General features: G+C 48.1%; 1 protein-coding gene across 1 annotated transcript in view; it reads left to right on the top strand.

Annotated features, from left to right (window-relative positions):
* CHCHD3 (coiled-coil-helix-coiled-coil-helix domain containing 3) overlaps nucleotides 1-23,105 on the top strand; it is a 273,988-nt gene that overhangs the window by 143,756 nt on the left and 107,127 nt on the right. The window contains exon 5 of the mRNA XM_077340353.1: nucleotides 15,875-15,958. Coding sequence (XP_077196468.1) covers nucleotides 15,875-15,958 — 84 coding nt within the window. The remainder of the gene's footprint in view (nucleotides 1-15,874; nucleotides 15,959-23,105) is intronic.

Genomic DNA, 23,105 nt, shown 5'->3' with positions numbered 1-23,105 from the left:
CAACAGATTTCTGGATGTATGCATGTACCTTGATCCACATCTATGACTTAGGCAAACTGAAATGGAAGTATATAAGCGTCCCAATATGGACTGCAGCCAAGAAACCCAAAGGCGATTGAGACCAGGAAGGCAGCCGTAAAGGAGCTGGCAAAGATTCTTAAGTGTAAGTACGTGTTGTTGGCTGTCAAGATCAAGCTAATTCACACCATAGTATTCCCAGTTACTATGTACAGGTGTGAAAGTCGGACAATGAAGCAACATCCACAGGATGAGGAGAGCTACCAAAGGGAAATTTTTCTCCCTCTCTCACAATACTAGAACTTGAGGGCATCTCATGAAGCTCATGGACAGTGGATTGTGGACGAACAGAAGGAAAGGCTGCCTTCGAAGAAGAGGAGTTGGTTTTTATACCCTGCTTTTCACTGCCCAAAAGAGTCACAGGGTGGCTTACAAACACCCTTTCCTTCCTCTCCCCGTAAAAGACATGCTGTGAGGTGGTTCAGGTTGAGAGACCTCTGACAAGCCCAAGGTCAACCAACTGGGTGCGTGTCAAGGAGCGTAAAATCAACCCTGTCTCTTCAGATTAGAATCCACCACCCTTAACCTCTACACCAAGAGAGTGACTAAAATGTGGAATTTGCTGCCTGAGGATGTGGTGATGGCCACAGGAATAAACAGCTTGCAAAGGGAATAAGGTAGATTCACGGAGGATTAAGTCTATCAATGGCTATAAGAGTTATGACCGGAGTTAAGATCTGTGGGTCCCGCCGTACACGGAAATTTCATGGATTTTTAGAACCCTCGCATTATGTCTTTTGGAGCCACGTCATCGGCCTGCCTGGATCAGCGAATTAGGATTATGCCGCCATCTTGAAACTATTGATTGCTATTTTACTGTTTTAATGTTTTAAGGGGAGTTTTATGGGGCACTTTGTATTCTGTTTTTATATTGTAAGCCGCCACAAGACAACATTGTTGAGAGTGGTGGGGTATGAATGAATGAATGAATGAATGAATGAATGAATGAATGAATGAATGAATGAATGAATGAATGGTGGTTGAGGGGAATATCCATATTCAGTGGCATTAAGCCTCTGAATCACAGAGTCAGGAGGCAACCTCGGGGGAATACCTCAGCCTCTATGCCTAGTTGTTGGACCTACAGAAGACCTGGTTGGACACTGTGTGATACAGGCGGCTGGACTAGATGGACTACTGATCTGATCCAGCTCTTCTGATGTTCTTATGATGACAGGAAAAATATTGGTTTGAAATGTGGCAGAAGGAGGAGAACTCTATGCATATCACAGAGTGCCAAAAAGACAAATAAATGGGTTCTAGATCCAATCAAACTTGGAGTCTCCCTAGGAGCTAAAATGACTAAGTGGAAGGTATTGAATTATGGTCACTTTATTGGATTATGGGATTATAACCATATTGAATTATGGTCACCTTAAGAGCCTCTTGTGGCGCAGAGTGGTAAGGCAGCAGACATGCAGTCTGAAAGCTCTGTCCATGAGGCTGGGAGTTCGATTCCAGCAGCCGGCTCAAAGTCGACTCAGCCTTCCATCCTTCCGAGGTGGGTAAAATGAGTACCCAGCTTGCTTGCTGGGGGGTAAACGGCAATGACTGGGGAAGGCACTGGCAAACCACCCCGTATTGAGTCTGCCATGAAAACGCTAGAGGGCGTCACCCCAAGGGTCAGACATGACCCGGTGCTTGCACTGGGAATACCTTTACCTTTACCTTTATGGGATTACGAGAGTCACCAGGAAAGTCAGTGATGCTAGGAAAAGGTGAACACAGCAGGAAAAGAGGGACCCCCCCAACGTGAAATGCTTTGACTAAGTAAAGGAAGCTGCATGACCAGAGCAGGGCTGTTAACAACAGGGCATTTTGAAGGTCTTTCATACGCAACACTGACGTTTAAAGTTCTTTCTGCAGCTCCTCATTCGACGCTGCCTTTTTTGGAGGGGTGGGGGGGACCTGTGGATGAAAGTGCATCGGTCAGAGCTGGCCCCCTCCCATCGAGGTGTCTCTAAGCATTGTGTTCAGACTTCTGGCGCTACTCCGAGAAGAGGCGCTGAACCTTGTATGATTTCCCATTTACAACTAAAGTTCAACGTTCAGTTAATTGAATACATGGCCACTGTTAATTATTTTGTTACGGCTAATTGATATTTGCTGAGATCATGTTCTGCAGGCCCATAAATATGATATTACCTTGCCGGCGTGTATTCCGTCAGCAACTTTCCTGCCAGTGGCATGTTTATGCTTTCTGTCGCTGTGGTTTCTGGCTCCATTTCTCCCCCTCTTTTTTTTTGCTTGCTTTGCATTATATGGAAAATACAAAATCCTCTTGTGCGACTTATTTATTGCACTTGGCAATCCCTGCTGTTCTTCTCACAGAGCAACAAGCCATCCTTCTTAGTTGTCAGGGAGCCAGGTTGTTGCAGTAGAGATGAATCTCTTCCTGCCACAGAAGAAGGGTGGTGTGGCGGTTAAGAAGAAACCTTGAACCTGGAAGGCCCTGCTTCAGAGTGCGGGCAGGGGCTCCCCGCTCAAGAACATTTGTAGGGCTTCAGTATTTAGGGCTTAAAAATAAGCTTGGGTAGCAAGGATGGGAAAGACTTCTTCCTGGGACCTTGGGTAGCTGCAGCTAGCCAGAGTAGATAGTGCTGGACTGCCTGGACAAGTACTTTGATTCAGGGAAAGGCCATTTCATACATACCAGTCCATGGTATGAGTGCTGATTTGGTGTCATGACCTTGTCCCTCCAGAGGAACTCGTTGGCCACTGTGTTCTTAGGATGCTGGCCTAGATGGACCCCTGGTCTGATCCAGCAGTGCTCTTCTGGTGTTCTACCCCTGGTCTGATCCAGCAGGGCTCTTCTGGTGTTCTTAATCTTGTGTTCTTAGGATGCTGGCTTAGATGGACGCCTGGTCTGATCCAGAAGGGCTCTTCTGGTGTTCTTAATCTTGTGTTCTTAGGATGCTGGCTTAGATGGACTCCTGGTCTGATGCAGCAGAGCTCTTCTGGTGTTCTTAATCTTGTGTTCTTAGGATGCTGGCTTAGATGGACCCCTGGTCTGATCCAGAAGGGCTCTTCTGGTGTTCTTAATCTTGGGTTCTTAGGATGCTGGCTTAGATGGACCCCTGGTCTGATCCAGCAGAGCTCTTCTGGTGTTCTTAATCTTGTGTTCTTAGGATGCTGGCTTAGATGGACCCCTGGTCTGACCCAGAAGGGCTCTTCTGGTGTTCTTAATCTTGTGTTCTTAGGATGCTGGCTTAGATGGACCCCTGGTCTGATCCAGCAGGGCTCTTCTGGTGTTCTTAATCTTGTGTTCTTAGGATGCTGGTCTAGATGGACCCCTGGTCTGATCCAGCAGGGCTCTTCTGGTGTTCTTAATCTTGTGTTCTTAGGATGCTGGCTTAGATGGACCCTTGGTCCGATCCAGCAGGGCTCTTCTGGTGTTCTTATCAAGTCTGGTGACTGATGGGAAACCAGTGAAGTGCCTGCAGGATGAGCCTAATATGTGTGCTCCATCTAGTTTTGAGGGGAGAACAATGTTCGGTGTATCTAGTACAGCCTTCGTAGAGCTTATTTGGAAGCCAAGGGTGTGGCTGTGATAGTGGTTAGGATGGCCTTTCTTCCTCCACTACCATTGCTTAGGCTCAATCGCTTACAGTGTTCCAGAGTTTGAAGACATCAAGCTCTAATTCCTTTAGAGAAAACAATTCAGTGATTAGCTGTGAAGCTTCGGCCGTTCTTGGGTGGCACACTGCAGGGGGTTGGGCTAGATCACCCAGTAGATCCCTTCCAACTCTATGATTCTATGATTGAAGGGGAGCTCACCAACTCCTTAGGCAGCCGATTGCACTGCTGAACTACTCCGCCTGTGAATTTTTCCTCCCTGACATCTAGCCAATACCATTCTACGTATAGTTTAAAGTCATTATTGTGGGTCCTCTCCTCTGCTGCCAACAGGAACTGCTCCCTGTCCTCCTCCAGGTGACAGCCTTTCAAACCCCTCAAGAGAGCCACCCTGTCCCCTCTCTGCCTCCTCTTCTCCAGGCTGAACTTTCCCAAGTCCCTCAGCCTTTCTTCCTAGGGCTTGGTCCCCAGGCCCCGGATCACTCTCATTCCCCTCCTCTGCACCATCTCAAATTTGTCCACGTACTTTTTGAGTGGGACTCTTGCAACTTGTGATTTCAACATGGTGCCTCTGTTGATACAGCCCAAAACTGCATTCTCCCATTCAAGTGAGAACGAGGGCTGACCTTGTTTACTTTCTGCCAGGTCAGGGCAGAAAAAAAAAAAAGCAGGAGCACATAAGTTCATATGCCGCATTACTCCTCTTGTGTGTGACTCTATCAGCTATACCTCGATGTGTATTCCCGAAAACGAAAATGTTTCCATCGTGTCTCTGTGGCCCACAAAGTCAGGTCTTAGGCAGGGGTAGTCAAACTGCGGCCTTCTAGATGTCCATGGACTACCATTCCCATGAGCCCCTGTCAGCATTCGCTGGCAGGGGCTCATGGGAATGGTAGTCCATGGACATCTGGAGAGCCCCAGTTTGACTACCCCGTAGCTGATTGCCTAAGACCACAATTCAAAAGCTACCAAACCGTTCCAGTTCATCTCCCCCCTTGATACGAAGGGACTTCCATGCTGTCTCCAGCACAAACTTCCTTGCTGGTTAACGGCTTCTGAAGACAGGCCAGCCAAACAGGAGCGGAAAGGGGCCTGGAAAAAGAACTGTTTAGAGCTGTTCACAGAAATAGAAACGGATCAGCGGCACGCACAACGTTCAATTGAAAACCGCCTTTGGCTATTAATGGCTTTGAATGCAGACTGGCATCTCTCTCTCTCTCTCTCTCTCTCTCTGCTGAACTAATTTGCATTAGAAAATAGAATGAGAGCCAGTTCACAACTTCGTGCTTCCTCAGGAGGTGGTGAGTTCTCCCTTTTTGCAGATTTTTAAGCAGAGGCTGGATAGTCATCTGACGGAGAGGCTGATTCTGTGAAGGTTCAAGGGGGTGGCAGGTGACAGTGGAGGAGCGAGAGGGTTGGGAGTGTCCTGCATAGGGTAGGGGTTGGACTAGATGACCCAGGAGGTCCCTTCCACTCTATTATTCTATGATTCCAAGTAACTATGAGTGAGTGTGTGCACGTGCGTGTGAACTGCTATGGAGTTGCTTCCAACTTACAGGGACTCTTATGAATTAACAACCCCCCAAATGTCGTATTGTGAAGAGCCTGGCTCAGTTCCTGCAAACCGAAGGCTGTGGCTTCCCTTGTGGCATCCAGCCATGATTGTTGCATTTCGACTGTACCTCTTTGGTGCCATTCAAGAGCTCCTAGGACTGAATGACTGAATACTGGCAACTAGAATCATAGAATCATAGAATCATAGAGTTAGAAGGGGCCATACAGGCCATCTGGTCCAACCCCCTGCTCAACGCAGGATCAGCCCAAAGCATCCTAAAGCATCCAAGAGAAGTGTGTATCCAACCTTTGCTTGAAGACTTCCAGTGACTAATCAGTGTCTTTTAAATTTTTTTGGCTAGTGCATCAAAGTGATCAGGAAGCCAGGTGGCTGTAGGTAGCAGCTTAATCCCAACCGATCTTAAGCCAGGCTCTTTTTCTGTAGAGGATTGGAAAAGTGCGCTGTACTCAATCACATGGAAGCCGGAGATCTGTCTTTATAGAAATGCGTGTGCATAGATCCGTCCTATACATCCAGATTTCTACCCTGTCTGGGAAATTCTACCACTGTCAAAGTGAGAAATATTTCTGCCCGAAAGGATGACTCCCCTCCCCCCCCAATACTGCATATGGGACTGGATTGATGGCCTGCTGCCGCGTGTCTTTTGCACAAATGTGTAATCGGGGGTCTCATCTCATGTTCCAAATGGCAGCTTTTATCGGGAGTGTGCCCTAACAAATTTGATTTCCCTTTACGTAAGGCCTTTTATCGGTATCTGGAGGTATGATATGTATGCTTGAATGTATAAAAATGAGCACCAGTTACGAAATGCTCTAAAGCAGAGTCCCTTGGCTCACAAGCTGCCCCCTTTCTCACCACCCTCATTTTTTGTTGGAAAGTCCTGTCAAGTTGCAGCCGATTTAACGGCAACCCTGTAAGGTTTTTAAGACGAGAGACGGGAAGAGGTGGTTTGCCTGCCTATTGGCGGTCCCCCATCCATTACTTACCAGGGTCAACCCGGCAAGATCGGGCTAACTCCGGCCATCCTTGTGTACTGATCCACATTATTTCCTAGCCGCCAGCTGCCTCTGGCCAAACCTAGGAGTAGACTAGGCCCCAGTTTCAGGGGTGGGAAGTAGGGTTGTGCAATTTGGCTGCCAAAGCCAAAATCCACCCACCCATCCATCATACTTATATACCGCCCTCCCCGGAGGCTCAGGGCAGTTTACATAATAACAAGGAACAATATATAAAACGGTCTATAAAAAACATGTGAATAACCTTATGATAATAACTAATAGTTATAACCGGATAACAGCGTAACAGTACAATATGACAATACAACAATGTTACAACAATGTAACTCCATATGGCGGGCTTTCTCAACAAGGGGTTTGTGAAACCTTGGCGTTTCTTGATGACCCTGGAAGGGTTTCCTGAATGGGTGGGAGATAATTAATTTTTGTAGTGAATTTATTATAATCAATTTATACACCAAGAGCCAGCTTGGTGTAGTGTTTGTGAGCACCGACTTCTAATCTGGCTCACTGCTCTGTTGTAAGCGGGTCATTGATTATAACAGGCATTCTCAACCAGTGTTTCCAGTGAACCAGCTTAGTAGAGTGGTTAAAAGCCCAAGGTCACCCAGCTGGCTGCATGTGGGGGAGTGCAGAATTGTACCCGGCATGACAGATTATAAGTCCACACTCCTATATTAATATATAGCGGCTTCCAATTGCCTCCCCTTTCCTCTCCCCACAAAGGACGACCTGTGAGGTGGGTGAGGCTGAGAGAGCCCTGAGATTACAGGAGGAGGAGGAGGAGGAGGAGGAGGAGTTGGTTCTTAGATGCCACTTTTCTCTACCGAAGAAGGCTCAAAGCGGCTTACAGTCACCTTCCCTTTCCTCTCCCCACAACAGACACCCTGTGGGGTGGGTGAGGCTGAGAGAGCCCTGAGATTACTGAAGAAGAAGAGTTGGTTCTTATATGCTGCTTTTCTCTACCCGAAGGAGTCTCAAAGCGGCTTACAGTCGCCTTCCCTTTCCTCTCCCCACAACAGACACCCTGTGAGGTGGGTGAGGCTGAGAGAGCCCTGAGATTACTGAAGAAGAAGAGTTGGTTCTTATATGCTGCTTTTCTCTACCCGAAGGAGTCTCAAAGCGGCTTCCAGTCGCCTTCCCTTTCCTCTCCCCACAACAGACACCCTGTGGGGTGGGTGAGGCTGAGAGAGCCCTGAGATTACTGAAGAAGAAGAGTTGGTTCTTATATGCTGCTTTTCTCTACCCGAAGGAGTCTCAAAGCGGCTTACAGTCGCCTTCCCTTTCCTCTCCCCACAACAGACACCCTGTGGGGTGGGTGAGGCTGAGAGAGCCCTGAGATTACTGAAGAAGAAGAGTTGGTTCTTATATGCCGCTTTTCTCTACCGGAAGGAGTCTCAAAGCGGCTTCCATTCATCTTCCCTTTCCTCTCCCCACCACAGTCACCCTGTGAGGGAGGTGCGGCTAAGAGATCTCTGACAGGACTGCTCAGTGAGAACAGCTCTAGCAGGAATGTGACAAGCCCAAGGTCCCCCAGCTCACTGCATGTGGAGGAGCGGGGAATCCAACCCGGCTCGCCAGATTAGAAGCCGCCACTCTTAACCACCGATGCTCCTCCCGCTCCTCCAGTTTGAAATATTAGGTCAGCTCCATTTGCTGCAACCAAGACGCCTTCTCAAGCGGCTTTCCCACAGCACCTCATTATCTCGGTCCGGTTGTTGGAAGTCATGCTGCACCAGAAATGAAGTGCTTTTCCCTTTGCTCCACCAATTCATTCTGTGCTCAACATGAAGCTGCGTCTCTTGGCTCCGACTGGTCTTTATCGCGGGGGCCTAGTGACACGCTAACCAGCAGATACCACCGGATGGCACAAAGAGTCGGAGCTAACTGAGTCCCGTTTGCCCGTTCCAAGACGGGGTTTCATTTGCACTCAGCCACAGTATCCCCACCGCTTCAGCAAAATGGGTCTGGGATCTGCAGATTGTAAGCCATGACTTCCTTGGGTAGTAAAATTTGTGTGGGATCTGCGTGGTATTTTTGCTTCGTAGGCTCCCTAGAACCTTGCTTTAGGATGCTTAGGGCTGATCCTGCGTAGAAGATGAAGAAGAAGAGAGTTGGTTCTTATATGCCACTTTTCCCTACCCAAAGGAGTCTCAAAGTGGCTTACAGTCGCCTTCCCTTTCCTCTCCCCACAACAGACACCCTGTGGGGTGGGTGAGGCTGAGAGAGCGCTGATATCACTGCTCGGTCAGAACAGTTTTATCAGTGCCGTGGCGAGCCCAAGGTCACCCAGCTGGTTGCATGTGGGGGAGTGCAGAATCGAACCTGGCATGCCAGATTAGAAGTCCGCACTCCTAACCACTACACCAAACTGGCTACACCAAAACCACTACACCAAACTAGAGCAGGAGGTTGGACTAGATGGCCTGTATGGCCCCTTCCAACTCTATGATTCTAGGATTCTAACCTCAAGCCTCTTTGGAGCACTCTGAGATAAGATTACCTGTGCTTTAATGGTCACTTAGGCAAGCTGGTGTGTCTTTGTGCCTCTTGCTGTGGTTCATTACCCTTTGTTTGATGCCAGCTGGAAGTTGAATGGGGAAGGAGAAGAGAGAGCTGGTTCACAGAGACACGTTCACCACTTGATAGGCCACAGAATCAAGAACAGTCCTGAATTTGCAAACGAGCCATCCCAGGGAGAACTTGCTTATAACCTCTGCTGATTGTGCTTTGAATCCAATACCATCCACACATTCAGCTACAGTTTCTTGAAGACTGGGATTCTCAACATCATCTTGATGGAGATTTTGAGATGTTCTGTACTTTTCAGGACACATGGAATGATAGAGTTGGAAGGGACCTCATGGGTTATCTAGTCCAACCCCCTGCACTGTGCAGGACACTCAAAACCTCATCGCTCGTCTGCTGTCACCGGCCAGCCCCTTGAGCCTTCACAGAATTAGCCTCTCCATCAGAGGGCTCTCCAGCCTCTGCTTAAGAATCTCCAAAGATGGAGAACCCACCACCTCCCGAGGAAGCCTGTTCCACTGAGGAACCGCTCTCACTGTCAGGAACTTCTTCCGGAAGCTTAGTCAGAATTTCTTTTGAATTAATTTCATCCCATTGGTTCTGGTCCGTCCCTCTAGGGCAAGAGAGAACCACTCTGCTCCATCCTCTATGTGGCAGCCTTATAAATACGTGAAGATAGTTATCAAATCTAAAAAACTTTTAAATTAAAAACTTAAATTCATCTTCCCCCCCCCCCATGCACACAACTGGGTTTTTAGTAACGCTGGTTGAGAATGACTGATGTAATTTATGACCCACCTGCAGCAGAGCAGTGAGCTGCTGTTGGATGCTGAACCACAGCGTTCAGGCATGATTAATCAAGCCAAGAGAGACGTCTTGTAGGGTGGGTCCGTCCCTGTGTTTATTCCCTCCTCCTTAAAGTTCAGTGCCCCTTTAATTTTCTTGCTCTGCTCCCTTCTCCTTCCACAGCAGCAAGTCTCTTAATTTGCTGCTTTTGTTTTCCTTGCAGCGGGCTAGGCAATTGCTTTTAATTGATCTGTTGAAGTAGAGGAGGAGAATTTGTTTGCGATTAGGTACCGGGCAGTCTCTCCTAGCTGCTTACCTGGCATAGCTGACCTCTGAGCGTCTGTGTGTTTAATACTCTTACATTTCCCTGAGCGGTGTATTGTTGGAAATGCAGATTGCTTTGTGATTTTTGCTCCCACCTTCCACACAATTGACTTGTCTTACTCCCTTCTGGGGAAGGTATAGGAGGTGTGGGGAAGCAAGACTGTGGCTTTCCAGAGCAGCACATCTGGTAGTAAAAAGCAGGTGAACGCTGTGGGCCTTTTCGCACGGGGATCTTTGTTGCAAATTGTTTGCGGAATGAAAAATCGCCATTTAAAATAGTGGAATTCGTCGTTATGCATACCTGCCTTTGTAGTGGAATCAGTTGCGTTTTTTAGCGTTTCCCACAGGCTTCCGGTCTCGGCAGAAATCGCTAGAAAGGAAGCGCTATTGCCAAGCTCGTCCCGCCCCTGGCCGTCAAGCAGCCAATGGGCAGCCGTTAGCATGCTCCCAAACAGCCCCTTTCCCTTTAAGAAAGGTTTTTAAAAAAAAAAAACGACCCATAGCAACGAATCTAGGTAGATTCGTTGCTACGGAGAGACCCATCCAGCTGCCTAATGTGAGCTGTCGTTTCATTGTATGATCGTTTGCACGCTGCCTCGAGTGATAAAAAAAAAATCCCCCCCCCCCTCTCACGGGCCCGATTTTCGGCTGAATTTATGTGTAAAAAATAAAGGGACTTTATTTCAGCAAACGGGCTTTTATGTGGTTTGTGCTTAGTGACTAAAGGTTAAGGACTGAAGCCAGGGAAGCCTCTAAACAGAAAGAGGCTCGCTGGTGCGTTTATCCCCGCTCGCTCGGAGAAAAAAAAATGGCGATCGCTTCGCCGGAAGTTTGGAGGAGAGAGCCAGGGGGAGGGACTTTGAAGAACCAGCAACAATGGTAACGCACAGGTCTTTAGCGCTACTGTTGCAGATTGGTTGCAGGAGTGTATCGCTATCCGGAGGGTGAATCCACTTTTCTGGATTCCCCTGAAAGCGCTACAACGAAGCGCTTTTTGCGGGTCGGTTTCAGGATTGTTGCAGATTGTCTACGACGTCGTGGGTTATGGCAAATTAGTAGCGTTTCCAATTAGCAACCATTGTGCTATTTTGAAGCCGTGCGAAATGGCCCTGTGATTTCCCCCATGGTAGTCCTTGGTATGCCCCTCCCACCTTACAGAGGCTGTTTTGGAGGTCACTTTTAAAAATTGTATTTTATGGTATGTAGCCATCAGGAAAACCCTGCTGGCTTAGATGATGGTCCCTCTCAGTCTTTTCCGACCTTCTGACCATGGAGGAGCCCCTGAAATAATTTTTCAGGCTTCAAGGAGTCCTGGAAGTGATGTCAGGTGGCCACGCGTCGCTGTCACGCCCTACAGAAGTGACATGTTGCTGGAAGTGACATCATTGCCCGTGGTAACAGCCACAATTGAGGAGGACTGAGGGAGGAGAGACGGGTGGTGGTCGAAGGCGGGAGTAGGCATGCTGGCCCCGCCCCTCCAAGGCTCAAAAACCAAGAGAGAACTCACACTTGGGGGGAAGGAGCAGTAGAAGTGGATGGTTCCCTAGCTTGTGGCCAAGTCCATCAAGGTAGGAAGGGAAAGGCCATGGACCCCCCTCCGGATTCCTGTGAACCCTCCCAGGGTCCACGGACCCCTGGTTGAGAGTCCCTGGTCCATCTAGCCCAACATCTTGTTTCCCTATGTAGGCAGCAACATGCAACCCACAAAATAGTCTAGTCTTTATAGGTATATAATAGCCTTTGATACACACCAAGAGTCCCAAAAGCTTAATCTGTCCCTGCCCAGTTTCCAGTTTGGTGTAGTGGTTAGGAGTGCAGACTTCTAATCTGGCATGCCAGGTTTGATTCTGCACTCCCCCACATGCAACCAGCCGTGTGACCTTGGGCTCGCCACGGCACTGATAAAACTGTTCTGACCGGGCAGTGATATCAGGGCTCTCTCAGCCTCACCCACCCCACAGGTGGTCTGTTGTGGGGAGAGGAATGGGAAGGCGACTGTAAGCCGTTTTGAGCCTCCTTCAGGTAGAGAAAAGCGGCATATAAGAACCAACTCTTCTTCATAAACATTTTAGGTGTTGGTAGCTGCCATTTTGGGGACTTAATATGTCTGATGCTGTAGATGAAACCCACTTTATTCTGTGAAATGTTGGAAGGGTGGGATATTTTTAAGCGACTATAAAGAGATGCAAGTAGACAGAGATCACGGGAAAACTATCCTTAAACTAGTCCATATTTTAAACGTCTGTCCATTGTCAGATTTCCTTCTACACTTCTGCTGATTTTATACACTAGCCTCGGGCGTTCATTTTCGTTGCAAAGTTCCAACTTGTTTTTGCCTTGTTGAACCCGCGCTCTCAGTGGCTACAGCTCTGAAAGGTCAAATAAGTGTGGAGCATATTTTTATGGATCTGTTTGTGACCTGCTTGTTTCACAAATTTATGGCTTTATTCTTTTTAATTCACACGCTGCCAGGAGATGGAAATTAAGGTAAGCGGTTAAAGTCCGAGATGCAATAAGGAGAGTTAAACATACATCATACAAGCATATGCAACAGAAGCTGTATTCAAATAATCATATTTTGCAGACCTGTTTGTCCGTTATTGGGTAGAAGCAGTGTTTGTGTTTGTGGGGGCAATGAAACAGGGAGGTGATGGCAAAGGCAGAAAGCATTGAGGGGAAGGAGGTGCATTCAGTTATTATTATTATTATTATTATTATTATTATTATTATTATTATTATTATTATCATCATCATCATCATTATCATTATCATCATTATCATTATCATCATTATCATTATCATTATCATCATTATCATTATTATAATTCAGTGATATGACCATATGTGGTCATGTGGACCACGATGGCCAACGAGGAGCCTAGAAAGGGTGGGAAGGGGAGGGGCCCCGGGTGGGCATGTACAGGGTTATGCTTCCCAACCATCATCTTCATGAGCCGCCGCTTCTGGAAGGCTGGAGAATGTCCCAGGGGTTTCTCAACCGTAAAAAAGTGGAGAAAGGGTGTGCTTGGCTGAAGTGGAGATCTGTGCATGTGTGTCACTTGTCAATCTTTTTTTTTTTTGGTTTTGATGCTGCTGCTGCCATCTTGCCTGCTGTCAGCTTGAGATTTCAGCCCTGCTTGAGAGGTGAAACGTTCCACGTCCGCTTACGCGGCTCGCTTCCTTGCTGACCGCTCCCCCCCTTAAGGACCCACTTCCCCAGGGCGACCTGCTCAGGGCAGAGAGGGAATAAAATTGCCTCTTTGATCAGCAGCGCTGAAAACTGGGGGGGAGCGTTTTGCAAGCAAAAACAGCGTTCAGAGATGAAAGTCTGACACCGCAGCTCGGCATTGTGCGAGGACGTGCCTCTCTCTCTCTTGTACCTCTCTCGCAAACATGAAAGGTTTCCCCAAACTACCTGGAAACTGGTGGTAGTTTTCCCAGAGCTAATTTACACCTAAAAGGTTAAAGATCCAACCAGACCTAGTTTTGTCTAGCTGCAAAGATTTGGCCAGTCTTGTTTTGGCAGGCAGGTACCCAGAGGTGTGCAGCAGCTGCTCAAGACAAGATGAGCTTCTAGCAGGGCTAGAATCATCATCATCAACATATTTAAATTTATTGTCCGCCTCTCCCCAAAAGACTCGAGGCAGGTTACGTTAAACTAAAATCCCCATAAAACAACTTAAAACAGGCATAAAAATCCCTTAAATACAGTATAAAAGCCTGGGAAGAAAAAACGCACAAAAGATGCTGCGGCAGAAAATACAAGCCCAACCTAACAATCCCCTAAAACACACACTAATAGGGAGAGGGTGAACTGAGGACACAGATGTACCTGGCTACCACCACTCGTGTAGGGCGGGCCCAGATCTTCCTTGCTGCTCGGCCTCAACCGTAGACCTGGCGGAAGAGCTCCGTTTTGCAGGCCCTGCAGAACGCTGAAGGTTCCCGTAGGGCCCGCAGCTCCTCCAGGAGCTCATTCCACCAGGTTGGGGCCTGGACCGAAAGGGCCCTGGCCCTGGTCGAGGCCAGGCAAGCTTCCCTGGGACCAGGAATGACCAATAGATTAGTGCCCGCAGAGCGAAGAGCCCTGTGGGGGGCATAGGGCAACAAGCAGTCCCTCAGATATGCTGGGCCCAGACATTCCTACTTCTGCTTGTTTTCATGACAGCTGTGATCTTGGCCATAATTGCATCCAGCACTGTCAAGGTAGTGGCATGCATGCAATGCATGCAGCTTGGAGCGTCGGTGATGGGAGGACTTGCAAGTGAGTGAGCTGATAGGAAAGGATGTGTAGGTGGGCCGTGGGGGAGGAGAACGGAGGAAGAGGTGGGTGGGCAGGAAGTGGGCTGGGGTTAAGAGGTGTGGTGACCGCAAGGGAGGGGACCGCAGAGGTTAGCCCCATCTGCAGGCTCCTAGTCCTTCTCTGCCTACAAAGTCTGGAACGGGCCCTGTCTATGGTGCAGACATACAAAACTGAACTTAAATGATTTGAGCTTGTCTGAATGCCTCCTGGGACGGATTGCTTTCGGTTGAGGAAGTTAGAGGAGAGATCGTATTGGCTTTCAAATCAGGGACCCTGGCAGTGTTCTCCAGCTGCCTTCTTTGTGTACAGACATGTAAGCAGACCTGATCCCTGCAGGTAGCCTGTAAGACCTGTAAACACCGTTGGGTTCTCAGCACGTCCAGTAAAGCTGTCGACTTTGGCCTGGCTCTGCGATCCTGAGCAACTTGATTTCTACTACGTTACGGAGCTCAAGTCAGAGTACGTTAAAAGATTCTCTCATCTGCATCTGATTTGTCTCAGATTGGCTGAGCATCAGCAGGGTTGCTACATCGCCTCTTCCCGCCATGTGGGAGTGCATGTCTCGGGTGGAAAATGAGATGTTGCAGGATTATTGACACCTAGCAAAGCCACCTGTTTACCTCCAAGCCACGTGTCCTGGCAGCCATTGAAGAATGGCCAGGTCTGTCAAGCTGCAAGTACTAGAAGGGGTCATAGAATGGTGGCTGGGACCATCAAAGCAGTGGGAGCATGGTTTACCTAGGTAGCAACATAAGTTGATAATATTTGACTTGAGTGCATGCCAAATATAAACCTCTAAACCATGGGGCCCAACTTTTTGGAGCCTGCTGATGCCCTTGGAACTCTCACATAATGTGGCAGGCACAGCCACAAAATGGCTACCACAGCAGGCCAAACAAGCCACAAAATGGCTGCCACAGCAGGCTGAACAAGCCACAAAATGGCTGCCACAGCAGGCCAAACAAGCCACAAAATGGCTGCCACAGCAGGCTGAACAAGCCACAAAATGGCTGCCACAGCAGGCCAAACAAGCCACAAAATGGCTGCCACAGCTTACCTTCATTCATACAGTGAAGATTCTTCTGGTAACTCCTGTTAAAACGATGTTTTCAAAAAATCTGTGCAACCAATCCAATCTCCAGTGACCAATCAGAAGTCTTACCAGGGCAACACCCCACATGGCCCCGCCCACTCTGTTGGCTCCCAGAAAAGTGTCAGTGGGTATCATGGCCCCTATGGGCAATGCGTCGGGGACGCCTGCTCTACCCCAGCAGTGAGATTTCAGAAGTTTGATATGACCCCCAGGTCTCTCAAATATTTCTCCTCAACATTTGACCGAGATACGCATAGTTTTTTCCCCCTTTGCAAGCAGTCCTGCCCGTCTTTCTCTGAGGAATTAATTCCAAGGCTGTTTGCTTGGCACAGCTCTGTGACACTTCCCCGAGCCGTTTGGATGAACTGTGGCACAGCTGTTGAGCAAACAGGGGAGAACAATGGGCAAGCACTTAACATTCTCAATGCGCTAATCATGATCTTATTAATATACTGGCTTGGCAGAACGGAGCAGGCTGCAGGCCCCCATCTCCGCGTCTCTGCTGCTAACGGGCACGATTTATACCAGACTTTCTGCTTTCTCTTGATCCAGTTTGTCTTACTTTTTTCGTGTGCTTCTCTTTTTTTTCCCAGGCCAAGCAGCTGGAAGAGAAAGACAGAGAGCTGAAAAAGCATGATGCTTACTACAAAGAGCAGCTGGCTCGACTGGAAGAGAGGGTGAGAAAGCATTGAGTCTGTTCATAATGAAAGGGTTTCCTGTTAATTCCCGTTTCTCCGTTTTAGGCTAACTTTTGAGTTGTGGGGGGAAGGGATGCAGAAAGCCTTTAAAAACGTCACGGTGGCGCTCGGTGGAAATGTGCTGTTCTCTTTCCTCTGCGGTACTGGACAGAGCTGTTCAAGGTATATCTGACTTAAGGCAACCCCGTGTCATGAACCGTAGGCTGGTCTGGCTGACCAGAAGAGACCCCCTCGTAGAGAACTGATCCATCCACATGCGGTGCAAAGAAGTCAGTCCATAAGGTTGTTGTTAGTTGCGAAGTCGTGTCCGACCCATCGCGACCCCATGGACAATGATCCTCCAGGCCTTCCTGTCCTCTACCATTCCCCGGAGTCCATTTAAGTTTGCACCGGCTGCTTCAGTGACTCCATCCAGCCACCTCATTCTCTGTCGTCCTCTTCTTCTTTTGCCCTCGATCGCTCCCAGCATTAGGCTCTGGAGACTCTCTGACAGCTACTCTAAGAAATGTCCCTTCCCTGCAGCCCTCATTAGAGGCCATTTTCCCAAGTCACGGTCCTGTTTCCTCTTTCTCTCAGTCCTCTCTAGGTTGCCATGTTGAGAGAAAGTGTCCTCTTCAGCTCTGGGTATTGTGAGTTTTCTCGACCCTTCCTTGCTCCTAGAACCAGTGATCTCTTCAGTTCCTGCCAAATCAGCTTTGGTTCCGGGGGAGCAGAGGGGGGTATCCCTACCACAAACACCTTGTCCACATGCCTCCCCAGCTCCATTCTCAGAAGGGCTTCAAGGGCAGTTCCAGCAGCTAGTCAACCATCGGGACCATCCTCCGCAGCACCAGGGCAGAGTTCCATGCCTTCACCTCCTTGGCTAGGCTACCCTTATTAGGTTCATTCTCCTAGAACTCATGAATGAGGTGAGTGGAAATTTTGAAAAGCATTTCCAGAACCGAAGCACCTCTTTTCATGGAACCATTACGCTGCAGGACCGCCGGTTTGGAGTCTTCGTGCAATGTCTCCTCATCCCCTTATGGGACACTCAGATTCTGAGGAAGAGCAGATTTTGGAAGTTGACTCATCTTCAGGTCCGGGCTTAGACTTACCATTGGACTCTTCTCCTGATGGCACCGTAGGGGACCCTGATCCAGTGTCACCGAATGAAGATCTGAAGCTCTATTTAGAGCAAATGATGCAAATGGCTAAGTCATTGGAAGAAGAGGTGACCCCCGGCAGCCCAAGACATCAAGACAACCTTAGAGAAACTTTATACAGAGTCCTGGAGAGCATTTCTGGCACCTCTTGAGTCCCTCTGGCAGAAACCAGCAAGCATGGCTGCCACATCTAGCAAGCTGGACAATTTATACAGAGTACAATAAGAAGGTCATACCGATTTATTCTCCCAGCTTCATCCTCATCCCTCATAGCCAAGGAGATACATGCAAAGCAGGATCCAGGTGTGCATCTCTGGCCAACTGATAGGACGGCGTGAAAAACTGGTGCAGTTAGTAGAAAAGTTTACCCTTCTGTTGCACTCCACCTGTGCATTGCCAACTATAGTGCAATTATGGGAAGATAGTTGTTTCTCTGGGGAAAGACGGCTGCTTAGAGCTTCTGCCCGAAGACAAGTAGCCTCTGGCTCAACTTCTCCAAGCAGAAGCATTGTGCCTACCCAGGCAACAAATTAACGCAGGCAGACGACACTTAGGCTTAGGGCTGATCCTGCCTTGAGCAGGGGGTTGGACTAGATGGCCTGTATGGCCCCTTCCAACTCTATGGTTCTATGATTCTATGATTCTATGACACACTGCTGACTCCTCCTCCGTGGCCATGGCTTCAGCACTCATACTGAGAAGACATGCATGGCTGCGCTTCATGGCTCTCCCTCCTGACACCCAGCAGAAGGTGGAAGACCTCCCAGTTGAAGGAACCACACCGTTTGCTTCATCAACTGACGACTCTTAATGCCAAATCAAGAAGAACAGCAAACAGCTCGTTCATTTGGCATCACAGCAGGTCCCGTCACCTGCCAGAGCCACAACTCCGCATGAATGCCTAAGAATGTGACCTTTACAGAACTGGCTCTTAAGTAAAATTTGCCTTGCCGTGCATTTCCTGGTATTTGAATTTCTACTGCCTATGAATCTGGTTTGGTGGTTTCTTCCCTTAAGGTACATTGAAATGCTGTGTCTGCCTATTATGCCAAGATACAGGATAGAACACTGTTTTCTCACCCAGCATCTAAGAATTTTTTGAAGGGGTTGTTTAATCTGTTTCCCCCATAGTCACCTATAGTACTGCAGTCCCTATCAGTGGCTCTCTCCCAACTCATGTTAGCCCCATTTGAATGGCGAGGTTCTTGTAGCTGGTGACTCCTGTCTTTCAAGGCTGTGTTTTTTTGTGGTAAGCCAGGAGATTCTAGATGGATAGTCTCAGCTATTTGTCTGGGATATCAGCAGGACCATGGAGGCTGATGATGGGACAGAGGAGTATGAGGAACTGCAGCCAAGCACCAATTGCGAATCCATGAGAAGGAGGGATCCATGGTGGAGTGGTGAACCTCTTGAGCAATGGCAGCAGAGGTAGAGACAAAACCTTAGATAGAGAAGTGCCTGGCTGGCTTCTCATTACAACCAAAGGCTTGAAGATTTTTTGCAGGATGAGGACTGCAAGGACATAATTTTTTGGAGGTGCTGTGCTTGTTCTCCATCCATGACTATTTGAAGCTCAGACAATAGGTGGTCAATCTGAGTGCAACAAGTAAGACTGCTGCCACATCCAAACACTTGGAATCCTGACCAGCCTGATTTCCTGGCTGTTTCAACCTTGAATGACTATGACCTCGTTGATCTGTGTCCTGCCCTCGACTCATAAACTGCTTCTCAACCATGCTGACCTTCTACCTGCCTGATGACTTGTCTGACTTCTGCTTGTCCTCTCATAGACCGTTTACGCACTGGAAACTTCACTGCCTTAGGGCCCATGTAGGAGCACAAATCAGGGATGGATGTGCACTGGGCCATATGCTCCCCTGTGCAGGAAGAGATGGGGCAACCTGCCATGACTAAAGCTCCAGCCTGCAGCCCGACATGAAACCTCCAGTGCGTAAACGGTCATAGAGTGGTAAAGACTGCTTCTGTTACCTTAGATCTCTGTTGTAATTCTAACTGCTGGCAGAGACTTAGAACACATTCCTTTGCCATGCTGCTGGCCTCCCTCAAGGATTGATAACAGCACTGGCTAGATTGCTTAGTAACAGCACAGCTGGGAATTCTGTGTTTATCAAGGTCAGGATGGGCCAAGCCAAGCAAGCATCTCCAGCTCAGCCGGGGGGATGAGCCATGTCTCCCACCCATACTGGGATGGCCATCATAACAATCTCTCGAGCTTCAGCCACATTCTGCACAGGCACAGGCAGCATCAGCAGTGTCCCGGAGAGGCACTCCATTGGAGGATATCTGCCAAGTAATGACGTGGTCATCATTAGACATCTTCATCAAGCACTGTTCTGTGGATGTGAATGTAAGAAGGGATTCAGCAGCTGGCAGAGCTGTGCTGCACTCCTTGTTCCACTGAAACTCATCCTACCTCCATGGTAAGGAGCTCTGAAGTCTTCCAGTGTGGGACTGCACAGAAGACTGAAGAAGAAAACTATTGCATTTACTCAGCGTTTCTCAACTTTTTTACTGTTAAGAAATCCCAGAAACATTCTTCTGGCTTCAGGAAACCCCCAAAGTGGCATGATCATGCAGAATATGGTTGGGAAGTATAGCTGTATACATGCCCACTTGGGGCCCCTCCCATTCCCATCCCCTCCAAGTTGACATGACCATATATAGTCATGTCACCCGATAAATGTATAACAAGTTTTTAAAATATATTAAAAATTAATTAACTCCCTCCCATTTGGGACACATTTCCAGGGCCATCAAGAAACCTCAAGGTTTCAGGAAACCCTGGTTGAGAAAACCTACACTTACCTGTTGTTCATAAAGGTGTCTTCTGTGCAGGCACACATTCCCTCCCTCCTACTCTGCTGTGAGTCTATAGGATGCAGTTACATTCATTACACTTGCGGCAACTCAGAGACTGAGAGAAAGGGGGATTCCTCCCTGCAGAGCATGTGATGATTAGGCACGTTAGGCAGGGGGGGTACACCGCTTCACGTGTAAGCCCCCACCCCAGAGTAGCTGTAAGAGAGCCTCTAGTGGCTGGCGTGCACAAGCACTGTGCCAGATTGCACAGAAGACATCTCAAGGAACAATGGCTACAGGTAAGTGCAACATTGTTATCATAGTCCCTGAGCATTTGCAAGATACATTAATGTCATTCTGTATGCAGTATGTTTTCACCTCTGGTTTTGGGCTGTGTTTATCAGAAGTGTGTGACTATGACAGGGAACCAAAATAAATGTGTGTCTGGACGTCCATTGAATCAATATTTGTCAGCACAGCACTCAATCCAGTGCAGAAATTCTGCATATGATTAAGGAAGCAGTATACTTCTGCTTATTGATTGATGTACCATAATGATAGACTGTGGTCTCACATCAAAAGAAACAACATCCAAATCAGTAAACCAGTGTCAGAGTTAATGTGCATAAGCCATGTAAAATTCATGAGAAGACCTGTACTACATCAGGCCTATGGTCCATCTTTTTCTTATAGTTTCAGCCCTGTGGCCATATTGGTCTTCAGTAGAACAGCTAGATTTGGGTCCAGTAACACCAATAAGATTTTCAGGATATGAGCCTTTGAGTAAAACCACACCAAAAAAGGAACACAACCCAACCTTTACAAGTGGGAACTCAGAAGTTGAGCTGCACAATAAAATAATATAAAAACGGTAATTATTTATTGTGGTGTACAATTTTAAAAAAGGGTTGTGAGTGTCCTGCATAGGGTAGGGGGTTGGACTAGATGACCCAGGAGGTACCTTCCAACTCTATGATTCTATGATTCTAAATTCCGTCTAAACATCCAGAAGAATTTCCTGACAGAGCGGTTTCTCAGGGGAACAGGCTTCCTCGGGAGGTGGTGGGTTCTCCATCTTTGGAGATTTTAAAGCAGAGGCTGGATAGACATCTGACAGAAATGCTGATTTTATGAACTTGGGCAGGAAGGGATGTGCCAGTGTTTGTCTCTTGTGGCCCTTCCTTACATAACCAGGGAATTTCTGGTCACTGCTGTGGGATGGTAGGTGAATTTCCTCCAGGCCAGGCTGGATTCTGGAGATTTTTGGTAGGGCGCGGGATCACTTCAGCATGAAATTGTGGTAACTGTGGGTAGGCTGGTAGTTGTGAGTTCCTGCATTGTATAGTGCAGGGGTTGTCAACCTGTGGTCCTCCAGATGTCCATGGACTACAATTCCCATGAGCCCCTGCCAGCATTCGCTGGCAGGGGCTCATGCGAATTGTAGTCCATGGACATCTGGAGGACCACAGGTTGACTACCACTGGTGTAGGGGGTTGGACTAGATGATCCTGGATGCACCTTCCAGCTCTATGATTCTATGATATGTCTTGTGGGCCAGAACCTACCTGTTCTGGCCGCTTATCTGGCCTGTGAGCAATTGGTACAAGAATTGTATTACAATGTAATACCCAGAATTATAAGAATGACATTGCAAGTATTACAGTGCAATATCAAATATCCAGCCCAGGAGCTGGGAGTAGCCCTTCCAGGGCTCATATCTGGCCCATGAACAATTGGTGTGAAAGAGGGAAGCCAGGAGGTTGTCGGGGGGGGGGGGGTGAGTGAGCAGACAAGTGGGCGCTTGTGGTGAAGGATTTGTGGTTAAAGCTGTCAAGAAGCAGAAAGGAAATGGCCAGGGCAGGCTTTCTCAACCCGGGTTTCATGAAAACCTGAGGTTTCTTGAGGGCCTTGGAAGAGTTTCCTAAATGGGGAGGAATTAATTAATTTTTAAAATCTATTTTTAAAATGTGTTAAACATTTATGTTTAAACCGTGTATGGCCATGTTGACCCACTCCCTAAAGAGAGCCAGCCTCTCCATGAGGCCTTCCCTTCAGCCCTGCCGCTTTTGTGGGGGTGAGATATGAGTGTAGGGGGTCTGGGAGAGCCAGGCTCAGAAACCCCTCCTTCTTGGCCAGAACCCTGTCTGGGACACTGGTCACTCAGCCTGGACTTCCTCGCAGAATTGGGGTGTTTTTGGTGGGCTGTTGTATGGGGCTGTCCAATGTGCCTCTTTGAGGATGGGGAAGGGAGGAAATGAAGAGCAAGAGATGGATCTTAGCCACGCTCAGCTTCTGCGTGCCTAGCTGCATGTGCGTGCTGAATAACTATCTTATTTACTTGCAAGGAAGATGAGTCATCTCCTGAAGTAACTATATAAGTAAGTAATTTGTATGGAAATATAAAGAACCCTTCCCCCTTTTTGTGGCATCCCTTGGGGGGGGGGGAAACTAGTCTTGCATCTGATTAAATACATTTATTGGGGCTTTTACGGGTTCCCCAGTAAATCAGTTGCTTTCTCATGTAGGAATCTGTTGTTTTTGTTTGTCTTTTGTGTAAAAAACAAAAAGTTAATTGCTTTTGGTTGCGTCCTTTTTAAAGTCTTCCTCTCTGGTACCTGGCATTCCATTTATGGCACACGGGGGCCCTGTCGGACAAAGCAACCTTGGTGTCATCTCCAGCCCTCCTCACAAATGAGTTGGACACACCTGAATTGTATCTCAGTGCAAGGATCCTAGGAACAGCTCATTAGAACAGGTTGTGCTTGTTCCTAACTGGAGGAAAATGCAGATTGAAGAAGAGGGATGGTGAGTGGGGCTGCCCACGGGGAGTATCCAGACATTTTTGAAAGAGGGAGCACCAATAAAAGACACTTTTATTGTTCAGTTGGAGCTCAAAGACTGAGGATTCTGTATACCTTCTTGTTTCTAGAATCGTAGAGTTGGAAGGGACCTCCTGAGTCATCTAGTCCAACCCCCTGCACTATGTAGGACACTCATAACCCTCTCGCTCCTCCACTGTCCCCTGCCACCCCCTTGAGCCTTCACAGAATCAGCCTCTCGGTCAGATGGCTCTCTAGCCTCTGTTTAAAAATCTCCAAAGATGGAGAACCCACCACCTCCCAAGGAAGCCTGTTTCTCACCAATGGCGTGCTCAGTGCATTGGC

Source organism: Paroedura picta, chromosome 5 (assembly GCF_049243985.1).
Source record: "Paroedura picta isolate Pp20150507F chromosome 5, Ppicta_v3.0, whole genome shotgun sequence".
NCBI classification, from domain to species: Eukaryota; Metazoa; Chordata; class Lepidosauria; order Squamata; family Gekkonidae; genus Paroedura; species Paroedura picta.
This window is presented reverse-complemented; position numbering and strand designations above follow the sequence as displayed.